Source organism: Acanthopagrus latus, chromosome 7 (assembly GCF_904848185.1).
Source record: "Acanthopagrus latus isolate v.2019 chromosome 7, fAcaLat1.1, whole genome shotgun sequence".
In the NCBI taxonomy this organism is placed as follows: domain Eukaryota; kingdom Metazoa; phylum Chordata; class Actinopteri; order Spariformes; family Sparidae; genus Acanthopagrus; species Acanthopagrus latus.
Window position 1 is genome coordinate 5,073,466 of NC_051045.1, and position 12,819 is coordinate 5,086,284.

The 12,819-nt window shown below is 40.2% G+C and overlaps 1 protein-coding gene across 1 annotated transcript; it reads left to right on the top strand.

Moving 5' to 3' along the window:
* The first annotated feature begins 682 nt into the window (after positions 1-682).
* cbln4 (cerebellin 4 precursor) lies at positions 683-12,309 on the top strand. The gene is made up of 3 exons (XM_037102962.1): positions 683-1,657; positions 2,817-2,933; positions 4,413-12,309. Exons 1-3 carry the CDS (start codon positions 1,391-1,393, stop codon positions 4,608-4,610), a joined length of 582 nt encoding a protein of 193 aa, XP_036958857.1. The 5' UTR covers positions 683-1,390; the 3' UTR covers positions 4,611-12,309.
* The last annotated feature ends 510 nt before the right edge of the window (positions 12,310-12,819 follow it).

Genomic DNA, 12,819 nt, shown 5'->3' on the forward strand with positions numbered 1-12,819 from the left:
CATCCATCTGCTCTGTGAAGCTGCAGTGGTGTCCTGTGGGTTAAACTGTGCTGCTGCCAGCTCATGTAGCACTTTGTAAGTCAGAGGAAGGACGTTAAAATTGATCTGCTGCTTTGTGGGGAGCCCGTGGTGACACAAGGACGGACTGATGTGCTCTCATCTCTAATCTCTTGTCAATACTCTCACAGGACACTTTGGAATGACTTGTTGATTTAGTGCAGCAGGAGGTGACAAAACAAGTGCAGACCACAGCCGCTGACGCTGAGCGATATAAATGCATTAAACCCAGGATCCATCGTCTTTTTGTGTCCTCCTCACATGATCGGGGAGGAGATTGGTTTGATTAATGCATGTGAAGTTAGGCCAAACTCTGAGAGAGAGGCACAGACTGCAGACATGACACCATATAGAGACTAAAGGTCCCATCTCTGACTTTCTTTCAAAGTGAAGCCTGAAAGATTTTCAGCCCACCTGTGCAATGAGATTATGATGAGTCACTGCATTACTGTGAAACCTGCAGCCGGGCGGTCAGAGGAGCTCAGGCAGTGCGAGAAACACAGTAAAAAAAACTCTTGCTGGAGGGCATTTCCAGCTCTGTACTTCTACATCCCAGTCCTTCAAAAAGTAGAAGGGAAAAAAAATCATCAGAAAAATGTGTCTGGAGATAATTCTTTTACCTATTTGTTCCCCTCAGATCGGAGAAAATGACCGCTGGAAACTGTAGATTCAGTGAATCCTCTCTGCGTCATTAACACGGTCCAATAATGAATGTGTGTTTAAGTTTGGAGATATTTTATAGGGAATTAGAGAAACATAAGCTTTGGGCAAATTACGCAGGGAAAGTTAATTATAACTTCTGTGCGTGCGTAAAGTGGATGCCGGGGCGCGCACACACACGCAGCACCATCACTGCGGGAACATCTGCTGCCAGACGCGCTGCTCGGAGTGGCAGTGAGGGCTATGGACGATTCATCGACTGGAGGACTGGAACCGCTTCCCCTCAAACACTCCACATGTTCTGCTTGTGTGTGATTTCAGCGTTTTGAATGAAGTATGACGGAAAATAAGGCGCGCAGACAACAATCGGAGATCTCCGCGTTGAATTTTCTTTAGAGGGTTTTGATTCTCCTTTCTTTCCTTTTTTTTTTCCTCTTTTGGGTGCACGTCTCGCTCGGATATGGCACATTTCTGGACCCAGTAAGAGAATCTCAGAGCGTCAGAGGGCGTCTGCAGGCGGGGGAGACCAGTGGAGGGACTCGGAAACTTGGTGTGGCGCAGGAGACGGTCGGCGCTGCCACAGCTGTCACACAGAGAGGGACAGAGAGGGGAGAGAAAGAAAGAAAAAGAGGGAGAGAGAGAGAGTGTGAGAGAGAGAGGGGGAAAAAAAACCATGGTGAACTCCCTCATACTGGTGCTCAGCTGGACTGTGATCTCTGAGGTGGCGAGAGCTCAGAATGACACGGAGCCCATCGTCCTGGAGGGGAAATGCCTCGTGGTGTGCGACTCGAACCCGACCACGGACTGGAAGGCTTCGTCCTCTCCGCTCGGCATCTCGGTGCGCGCCGCCAACTCCAAGGTGGCTTTCTCTGCAGTCCGGAGCAACAACCACGAGCCGTCGGAGATGAGCAACAAAACGAGAATAATCTACTTCGATCAGGTGAAGACATTTTTTTTTTTTTTTAAATATATAATGAGCTAATGAGGTCAAAAAGAGGTTAAAATCGCTCTTAATCGCACTTTTCCTAATGATTCTGTTCTTTTCCTCCCCTGCCAAACCTGTCAGTTTCTAAGTCATCCCCCGTCCTCTCTGTTTGTGTTTGATCCGTGACGCTTCAGTTGTGACTTGTTGTGGTGCAGGTACATTAAAGTGCATCAGAGTTTTCGGTGTGAGCCCTAGTTTGCAGCTGGCATGTGGAGTCGGCTACAGGCGCGCATCTGGCCTCTGGCGCGCAGGCGGGATTGTGGAGAGTTGGCTGCGATCCTGCGGTGCCTGCACACGCACTCATCTGGCTTTTTTTTTGTTTTTTGTTTTTTCGTTTTTTTCTGCCCTCGAGCCAACCCCCCGTGCACGCGCGAGCACGGACACGCGCGCACCACCCTCACCTCCACACACACAAATCAGAAGAAGACTGTGATTAGTCATACAGCGGTGGGCAGCGCAAAGGTGCTCACAACAACAGCCCTCAGCTGATGCGCTGAACTCTCGTTTCAATTACATAACGTGATCGCTCGCAGTCATAACAGCTGATCTGATTGGTGTGGATCTGGTGCACGCTGTTGCTATGAAAGCCAAAAAAAAAAAAAAGGTGGTTTTTGTCAAAGGTCCCGGCTCAGCCTCGGTCTTGAACAGGTGGAGCCTGAGGTGTCGGAGGCTCTGCTGCCTCCATCAGCCAGGAGGAAGTCCATGTTCATGTGCTACTGTAAATACAGTAAGTCTGACATCACAGGAGGGTGACACTCAATTTATTATTTTGACATTCATCAGGTGATTCTGTTGGAGAGGTGGAGGACTCACATGTGGAGGAAAAAAAAAAAAAGAAAAGGGAAAGTGAGGGTGCTGTGGATTAAATTGTGTCATCAAGCATCATTTTCAGTCTCCTGTGATGGAGGAAGTTTGACTGCAGGAAAAAAATTGTGTCGCACACCCTGTTTGTGTGTGAGCAGGGACGAGTCTGGTCGACACAATAGGGACTCCTGATTTTAATATTTATATATTTAATCCCCATTGAAGTGGAAGCCTTTGTTGAGGCTCCGGCTATATAAACACCTTTTCACGGTGCCTTTCTCTGCTTCTTCTTCCTTTTCCTCTCTCGTAGATTCTCGTGAATATAGGAAACTACTTCACGTTGGAATCCGTTTTTTTGTCCCCGAGAAAAGGAGTCTACAGTTTTAACTTCCATGTCATTAAAGTGTACCAGAGCCAAACCATACAGGTAATCAGTGCTTCGTTTCTTTCACAGCTGATTGAGTTGTAAAAACTGTTTCAGTGTTGGAACAAAACGTCTCACTTCAGAGACTGTAGGGAAATTATTGTTGGGGGTAAAAAAACTAAAATAGAACACAGCATTACTTTTCATTCTATTTAGACACTCCCATTAGAAAACCAACTGCAAAACCCTCCAGCAAAGTAATATTACAGCATTGTCTCCTCAGCATTAAATACTAAAAGAGGCAAAGGATAAACTATTTAAGATGGTGAACCACAGAGGTTCCCAAAGTGATGGGGAGCGCCCCCGAGGGAAGGCCCAGAGTTGAAACAGGGTGTGTCGAGGCAGGCGTGGGCGACGACTCTACACCGAACACGTCAACAAGCAAAACAAAGACGAGGAAATACGACGAGGCATTTCTTGCCCCGAGCTTCAGCGTTCATTACCAAGGCCGCTGTAAAGAGAGACCACAGTGGATCTACTGGAGGATGACTTGTGAGGGCCTGAGACAACCGACCTGGTGTCACACAGACATGTTAATGTCCATGGAGTAACAGTTTTCATAGGTTTTCTTATTTGATCGATCTTTATAATCAATGAAAAAGGGGAAATTAACTCTCCAAATCAATTTCTCAAAAAGGCCTTTTACAAATATTATCCCCAAGTATTATTTTTCCAGTTTTTTTTTTGTTCTGTTTGTTCCACTTGAGTTTTGGTTGATACTAGTCATCGAATTAGAAAAGAAAATTGTAGTGCTAAACTGATTTTGTTGATCTGATATATTTGCACAAATAACAAGACACACAAAATATCTCATTATGCATTAAAGTAATAGATTTTTAAAAAAAAAAAAGACAAAGAAAGAAAAGGGTAGATGAACACGTCTCGGCTGCAACGGAAAAAAATAGACAAAATAATAAGTATATGTTTAAAAATAAACACAAGATACATAAATGTCAGACGACTGACTGGGGAAAGACCGGCACGCACAAAGAAAACTGGACTACTTCAGCTCACTAAATAAGCACTTTGCTTAAATTTAAAGTTTGTCAAAACCTAATCTAACGCTGTTTAGAAACGTGCCGCGTGAATAGAGTTTATTTTTTATCAATATTAATATAAAATAGAAATCTGGGATGATGATGATGAATCCCCTCCCCCTGCTTTTCCAAAAAGTCAGCCAAGCCTCATTTCAGAACAAAAAAGAAAGTTTCCTCTCTCTCATAATTAACGTACAGACCATTGATATGAACTCACTGACTGTTGAGAAGCAGCTGTTGGATTTACTTTTTTTCCTTCTGCTTGCTTAAATTATTCATGAATGAGAATAAATGCTTGATTGCAAGATGCAGACTAAACCTGAAATACCTCATGGGTAGTTATTTTATCAAGGTCAAGTTACAAATTCGGGATGAACTCTGTTACTATGTTCTCAAAACGTATCAGTTCCTCTCCACGTTGCTAACTGTTATCTCTGTCGTCCAGGTGAACTTGATGTTGAATGGGAAACCGGTCATCTCGGCCTTTGCCGGCGACAAAGACGTAACTCGCGAGGCGGCTACCAACGGAGTTCTGCTCTTTCTCGAAAAAGAGGACAAAGTCTACCTGAAGCTGGAGAAGGGGAACCTAGTTGGCGGATGGCAATATTCAACATTCTCCGGCTTTCTCGTGTTCCCTCTGTAAAAAGAAAAAAGAAAAAAAAAAGAAAAAGGAAAAAAAAAAAAAGAAGATTGTAAGGCTCACTGACTTCTTCATACTGTGTCGTCACTGTATAATCAAAACATTGCTGCTGTTGCGTCCGTTGGATCTTGCCAAGTGGTTGAAAGAGTTTAGATGGAGCTGGATCAGAACGGAGAGAGGACATAAAGACTTCACGAATCATTCTCATTCTCTGGAAGTGCCGAGTCCCCGTCCAGACGAGAGAGACCTGAAAATGTTCCCTATCGCTACTGTATGTTCCCGTCACTCAAGCAGCTTCGGAGAGGAACGCTCAAACATCCCAGATGTACTTTTCAAACTCTGACTTGTCGGAATATACTTAGCATACTGATTTTTATCATGGCAACTGTTGCATTCAAGTACATCTGCCTTCTTGCGTGTAAACTGTATATGCTTGTGTTACTCGTGTGACTTGTCATCACCAAAGTATTCCCATTGTGAAGTGTTGGGGGAGCTTCTTCTGTTGGTCTAATTGTTTCCGGGCCGAGTGTTGGTCCAATGAGAGGGGTGATTAGTGGTGAAGGTCACTGATGACCAACGCAGTGTCTGCGGGAGTTACTTGATGGAGCAAATTACTTTGAAGCTGATTAAAAAAAGGCAATTACTGCAATTTGCAAAGTGTGTTAAGTGAGCAGAGGCCTGGATGTATCACTGAATAGGTCCTCTGGGTAAAGCGCCCCCCTGATCAATCGGGCCTCTGGGCATATCCACTGAAAGAGGTGCAAAACAAACCCCCTTAAAAAATGCAAAGTGACCCCAAAACCACAACAAAGAGATGTAAAATAACCTCAAAGTTGCTAAGTGACCACAAACAGCTACCGAGATGCAAAAACATTGTTTTGTCTCTACTTGCCTGTGACTTCCAAAATTAGACACTGTTCCCAAAACAACACGACCGCTGCAGTGTACCAGCGACAGATGTAATGGAATCATCATACGGTTGAACTTCGGTCGGGTTTCGGCACTTAAACTACTGTGTTGGTTTCAGGAAAACTACATTTAACTTATGTTCGAAATAATGAGTTAAAAGAACTCACTGTTAACTTCTGGTTTTACACTGGACACAAACATCCTGAACGAACGTCTTGTGCCTGTTTAACTGGACTGTCTTTCCCCGACTTCCTCCACGTCAAGACTTTATATTACTTCTCCTCGCTTCCTCCTTTGCAGCTGTAATACTTAGAACAGCCACTAGATGTCGCTGCGTAACAAGAAACGTAAATTCAGGTGGTTATATCCTCCTTTCATACTCATCTGGTCGTCTTTTCTGACGAGGATGGGCTTTGATTTGCCTGATGAACTTTTCTGTGGTAACGATGACAAATCAACCACAAAAAGATTAAAATTGACAACAAATTGAACATGAATAGACAAATAAAGATTTGATTGTGATTGTGATCTGCTGTTTAAAGTCCTGCTAACATCACCTGTTTGTGCCCAGAGGACCATTGTGTCCATGATCAGAGTTTGTAAAGCTTCTTCATGCTGGCATTTTGACTTTTGTTGAATTACTGTGGTCAATTTATTTATTTATTTATTTTTATCTGTCAACCTTTTCTCCCAGAAATTACACCTATATTCCACCCACTTGTTTTGCTGAATATGTTTTGAGGGAAACTTGCCTGGATTGTTATTTTGCACTTTGGTACAAGACTGTGACTCTTTTGCCTCTGGAGACTTAAGTTAGCATCCCAAGTTCCATGTCTGAGTTGAGTTTAAGCAATAGAAATGGCTAGAATCAATATTTCTATATCAATAATGAATCATTTGACTATCTGTATGTGACCTGTGTTGCTCGCGGTGATAGACGCATACAGATTCATCGCCTGTCTCTCTGCAGCTCCCCTTCAGTTCTACAGAGTGTGTTGTAGTGTTACAGCTCACAACAGCTGTGTTTTGCTTCACTCTCACAGCTTTTATCACGTTGTTTTTATCTGTAGCAGCAGCTGTTTTCAGCAAATGAGCTCCGATAAACATATAGTACGCTACTTTCCCAGCTACCGAGTGACGGACAGACAATTTAAGCAAGTGGCAGGTGAGCATAATGGAGCATTTAGCAGCTACAGAGCCAGATAGAGACTCATAGAAATACAAAATATTGAGTAATATTCATCAGCTGGACACAAAGATGCCTCTGAATAAATGCTAATGTTGCCTGGACGTGTAACAAGGCAACTGTTTCTTGCTAAATTAGCCACATTAACTTAAATCACAATAATATGTCAGAGATTATAGGTTGTTTCTTGTCAACACCAAGACGCCACAAAAATCTGGTTTTAAGCTTGAAAGTTGGGGAAATGTTACAGGTTTGGTTATTTATGTTTTTCAGGTTCAAACCAAAACCTGGATACATTTTTTTTCACTAAACGCTTTGCGGCTTAATCGTCATCACAAAAGTCTGCTACAGTAGGTAAACTTGGGTAAATCTATCTCATTTTGTGACTCGTCAGATAAGTTAATTAAAAACCTCGGTTTCACAAAAACAAACGAGATCCAGGCAGCGTTTCTCCCCAAATGAATTTGCTGTCGAAAATTAGGAGTGTATAAATGTAGTTTCTCCCTGTCTATTTATTGACTTGCACAAGTCAGTTTGTGGTTTATGGACCTTGATTAAGTTTAATGGGCATCTGAGAACAATAATTGGTTAACACGCTGATAATAGACAGATTCCTGTCACAGTCTGTGAGCGTAAACAGCTTCCACTGGGCAGCTGGGATAACTGATGAATTAATAAACTCCTTAATTGTTGCTCTTGAGCTCAGCGCACGCTTACAGTATGTGATGGCTCTCCCCCTTCATGTCTTCAGCAGAGTTGCTGTCTGCCTTACTGCAGTGTGGTGCTGCAGTCTGCAGCTGCATTGTGAAAAATCAACCTTAAAGCTCGCAGAGGCTTTTCTGGAGAGCTTATTTTAATCATCATTTCAGCCTGAGATAATAATCTGCACACTCGTCAGGTCCAACCTCTCTGAAGTGTTATTTGGGACGCTCACTTTCACAATCAGATTTTCGTTGTGTGCCGTTTGCTGACGTTTTTTCGTCGGTGATTGATATGTTGCCCATGGCACCGCAGATATAATTTTTTTGTGAACGGGAAATTGCTTGATGGAAGTGATTCTTTAGTTCTTCCCGGTGTTTGAAAAGAGGCAAATGTGAGAATGAAAGCAACGTGCAGATTAAAAAGCCGCTTGAAGGTTTTACAGCTGCGTTTCAATTCAAACAGGGCTGAAAATGTTCTCACTCAGAACCAACACTGAAAACATGTTCACGGACACATAGCGGGACAGAAAACGGTGGCGTTCCCTGAATCATCCTGCTATTTTTTCTTTCTTTCAAATCTTTTTTGCTAAACTGAAACATATTTTGGGTTGACATTCCGTTACATTTGGTCTTGCTTGGTTTGACACAGAATGACTGAGGAGGCTGGATTGTGTCACTGAAATGATTAAAGCTCAAGTGGGTTTAATTACACTATTACCTATTTTTGTAAATGATGCATTTGTGAATCAGTGGGTTAAGATTGTTCTAATGCAGTATTGGCAATGTCTGTTTATTCAAACCGGTAATAAGTTCAAACTTTCCATGCCTTTTTATGTTGCAACTTTATATTTATTCAGATTCATTTCCCATTTTATCTTCTGACAACACTGTGCTGATGGTCTTGTGGGGTTTAGGAACAAAAACCCACCTGGTTGAGTTCGTAAAAAGACCATGTTTTGGCTTAAACACCTGGTTTTCTCGCCACAAACATGGCCGGAGATGTCTTTCTTGTTAGTCCTTTGAGATGGTCTGTCGTCAAAAATATCCACTGGTTTCACGCTTTCAAATGTTGACACACAGTCTCGGACTGTGGTCAGTGGCTTCCCAGCCTTCTTGCCTATCCTGAAACTCCACCACCACCATCCCCGCACCCCATGCCTTTGATATGACACGTTTTGTATGAATGTCAATGTGGTTTGTAGCCTTTGACACAAGCAAATGTGTACGTATCAATGTTTTATCCTGGCAAATGGGCTGTTTAATGTGATCATTAAATATTCAAATTAATTAATGTAATGAAGTCAGGCTATAAATGATGAATAAAATCGTGATATTTTAAAATGTATTCCAAAAAGTAGGGTTTTTTTTTTTTTTTTTAAAATGTGTCATCATAAGCTTTGACAATTTTCTTTAATTTAAAGATACAAATACGAGCACAAATTACCAACAACTAAAGAAAAAAATAATGCATACATCATTCATTCACTTTAGATGTGATTAATATTTGCCCTGGATAGTTATCTTATTGTATAAATTAATTGCAAATTGAATTAATAACTTTATAAATGGTTATTTAAATGTGAGAATGAATATGATTTGTAATCTTTCTGGCTCACTCCAGCCTCCATGCAGATGCCAGTTTTTATTTAACATGTCAACATTGATCCACAAGTTGCAGTCGTCTAATTCTGGGTCACTTATTTTACATCCTCATTTTCAATGCTCTTCAGTTTGGTGTATGTGTATGCATAATTCATTTAGTCCATAACAGAAAAGGAACTTCAGCAGTTTGGATTAATGTCTGTGACTGTAGAACTCAAGATCTTTTCCAGCATCATCAAAGAGCTGAAACAGAGCCAGTATGATCAGTCTGTTTTCACAGCAAATTAGTTTTTTTTTTTCTTCCTTTTCCACCTCTTCTTCTTCTTCTTCTTCTTCTTCTTCTTCTTCTTCTATGTGTGTGTAATATTTAATGTTTGGAATATATTGTGTGTTTGTCCTTATTTCTTAAATGCTGCTACGCCACAGTAAGTCATATGAAATATGTGCCAGTTGGTGATGGGATGTCTTTTCTTTTCATTGGAACGATCTAAAGAATCACTCAAAAGTTTTGTGTTTTAAAAATGTGTGTAGAAACCAATCAAGACAAAAAAAGATGATTTCATATGCTTAAATTATTTTCAGTTTGGGAGTTTGTGGAAGATGATGGAGAAGGCACAATAACTAATCAGAACAGTTGAGCTGAACCTTCATTTCAACTAACAATCCACCTTGTGCAGGTTCATTTATGACAAGATTACTGGCAACACTTTGCCGTAAGATACACAGAAATTGAGAAGTTACTGAGGAGAAGACTTGCTAATTTAATGATAATGAGTAACTACTAAGTATACTAAATAAAAACACGACGATTAACGAGTCAGAACAGACTGGGAGGTACTGCAGTTATGAATCATTAGGTAATGATTAGTTAACAAATATCTTTGATTCAACATACTGACCCAGTTCTTTACTACGACAACTCATTATATATTAATAACTTAATCATATGTTACTCTTTTTATACTCTTAAGTAAAATGATACATGATACTGAGTACTTACCACATGCACTCTATAATTACAAATTAATTAATCATTAGTTACTCTTTTAGTGATGCCTCCAGTAAAGTGATACATAATATCGAGTAGTTACAAAAAATGTCAACTCGCTACATAATCAGTAACTAATGATTAACTAATTAATTGAGACATTAGCAGCTGATTCCACTCACAGTTAATCAAGAAAAGGTTGGTGTGTCGATTCACAGATACTTACGAACTAATTAAAACCTAATGATTAATTAATATAGTTTCCCCCATTGGGTTCTGTAATAACTCAACATTATCTACTGTATAGTCCTCAATATACAGCTATTCATTACTCAATAACTCAACTCAATTATTACAGGATTATCTCTGAAGTATCACAGATATCTGATGCTGGAAAATTCTTGAAAGGAGTTGGTTTACATTTACATGAACTTTAAAAAAAAAAACACATTTTAACACCACAACATTTCTTCTGTCATTATGTGTTAAAAAGATGTCAAACTTAATTTTCCAGCCTTTTTTAAATTCATACCAAACTAATACATAATCGTGTCTGTTTTTGTGTTTTCAGTTTGGATATCAGCACTTTAACACATGAAATCCAATTTAATTTATTTCCTTTTTTGCTTCTCTGATTTCTGTGTCCTTCCACATCAACAGAGGATGAGTCGGGGTGGGGCTCTGCAAAAAAGATTTCCTAAAATAAATTCAGACTTTACTGTGTGAGAACTCAGCCTTTGTGGAATTTAAAACAGTGCACTTATCTCGATTTCATCATCGTACGAAAGGCCTTAAAAACAGACGCCTAAAGCTGTTGATGGCTTTTCTTTTGTGCAGTTCTTTTCTCATCGGGAGATAAATTTCATGTCATATTTGAAACGCACAGGATGGTGTAAATATAAAGTAAACATCAAATGTTCACTGTTGTATGTTGTGATTCCTAAACGATGTGGACATCAACTTATTGAAAGTACGATCATCTAAAGCATATTTGGAGAATTGTAAGCACACAAAAAAAGCAAAAAACCCATTAAAAGCCAGATGTGAAGTTCAGAGCAAACAGGCTGAACTGATGATGTTTAACACAGCTGACTGCTGGTTATGCGTGAAATTGTATCACCACTCTAAATATTCCGCTTTTGGTTTGTACAATGGTTCAGAAATGAGAACTATATATTGACGAATCTATCTATAATTACATCATAACACGGTCTTAACTCAATAACCAGTCGCGTGGATTGGTGCAGAATATACTGTGGTGCTACACTTCCACGAATAACAAACATGTCGTACATTTTGAATTCAAAAAGACATGCGACCCGTCTCATTAGTAATTGTTACATGGTATCATTAGTGGACGAACAGAGGTTTCCAATGGCCTTTTATCTAACATGTTGTATTCATTTGGAATTAAAAGTGGCGGTAACTGTGTTGAAGCCTGTTTTTCTGATGTGTGTGTTACATCTTGAAAAGAGCAGTAATACCCTCTGTTAATGAATCTGATCCAAAAATCATTTGCTGGGAGATTATCTGCCGGTGCAGCTTGATCTGTTCCCCGGCTGTGTTCGTGCTGTCAGATTGACTGTTTACGAGATAAGAAAAGATCCAGCTAGAAAGTCATTTTAAGTAAACTGCATATCTCTCGACTTTACATGAATTTCATTAGACAGCCAACAGAAGGTCATTCGGAGAACTTTTATACTCTTTGGTTTTATGGTCGTGTATTTTTGGGAACAAACTCTGCTGCATAAAAGCTATATGGTGGCAGGTGTGCTGCGATGAATTTCAAACTTAATTCTGACCTTTCTACTGGCATTTCAGAGGAGAATATTGAGGTGTGATTGAATATATTTTCTCTAAACAGTGTAGCACTTCACAAGGACTGATTCCAGCGCTCGATTCTGAGATATGCAGAGTGCCGTTCACTTTGATGAGCATCCGCTGGGACACATAACCCCTGAACTGAATTATAACTCAGCATTAATCCAAGTAAAACAAAACATAAGCCTTCTCTCAACAGAGAAAAACAACATTCATCCCAGGTGTGGTAAAAGGTGTCAACAATACCCACTTTTAAGTAACACAAGCACAAGTGTCGGATTACATTGTGGGTTTCCGCAGTTCGTTTTTTAAAAATCTGCTGAAATGAATATTGCATGCTGTGTTGGTTCGGTGCATTTCTGCTCACATTGCTTTACAAAACGTTGAACATGTCATGTACACCCAAAAACACTCATACAAACAACAAGAAAACATTGTTTCTTTTTAAAAAAAGTGAAAATAAGGACATTGTAAAGCTGTTTCTGAGCTTTACACTGGCACAGGTGTTTGACTGTATGTCTAAATAAATAACGAGTGACAGTTTGCTGAACTCGGTCCCTTAAAGCACTCGTCCAATCACGGCTCAGCAACTATAACTAGGCACAGCAGAGCTGTCACACACAGAAACGCTATGCAGCTCTAACGAGCTGCACACGTTATTTAAAAAGGGACAATATGTAACACATTAGAATCACATCAGAAATTTAGCTTACAATGTTTAAAAAATGAATCAGCATTATGAGCAGCGTGTGAGGAAGCAACAGTGTTGACATTATGTTAAAGATTTTTATATACAGTGTTGCGGAGATGTCTATACTGAAGTTAGCTTGTTAAGCAGCTAGCCCGAAACATGTCGTCTCTCATTATACCGCTTCGTATTGGCAAGAGTCTGACAGCCCCAGTAGTTTCATTTGGTAGATGTAAGCAAGTGGCTATGTTTTACAAGTTCTTTAGCTTTTAGTGTGAAAAATTAACTCATAAAAAGGTCACAAGAGAAGAATTATT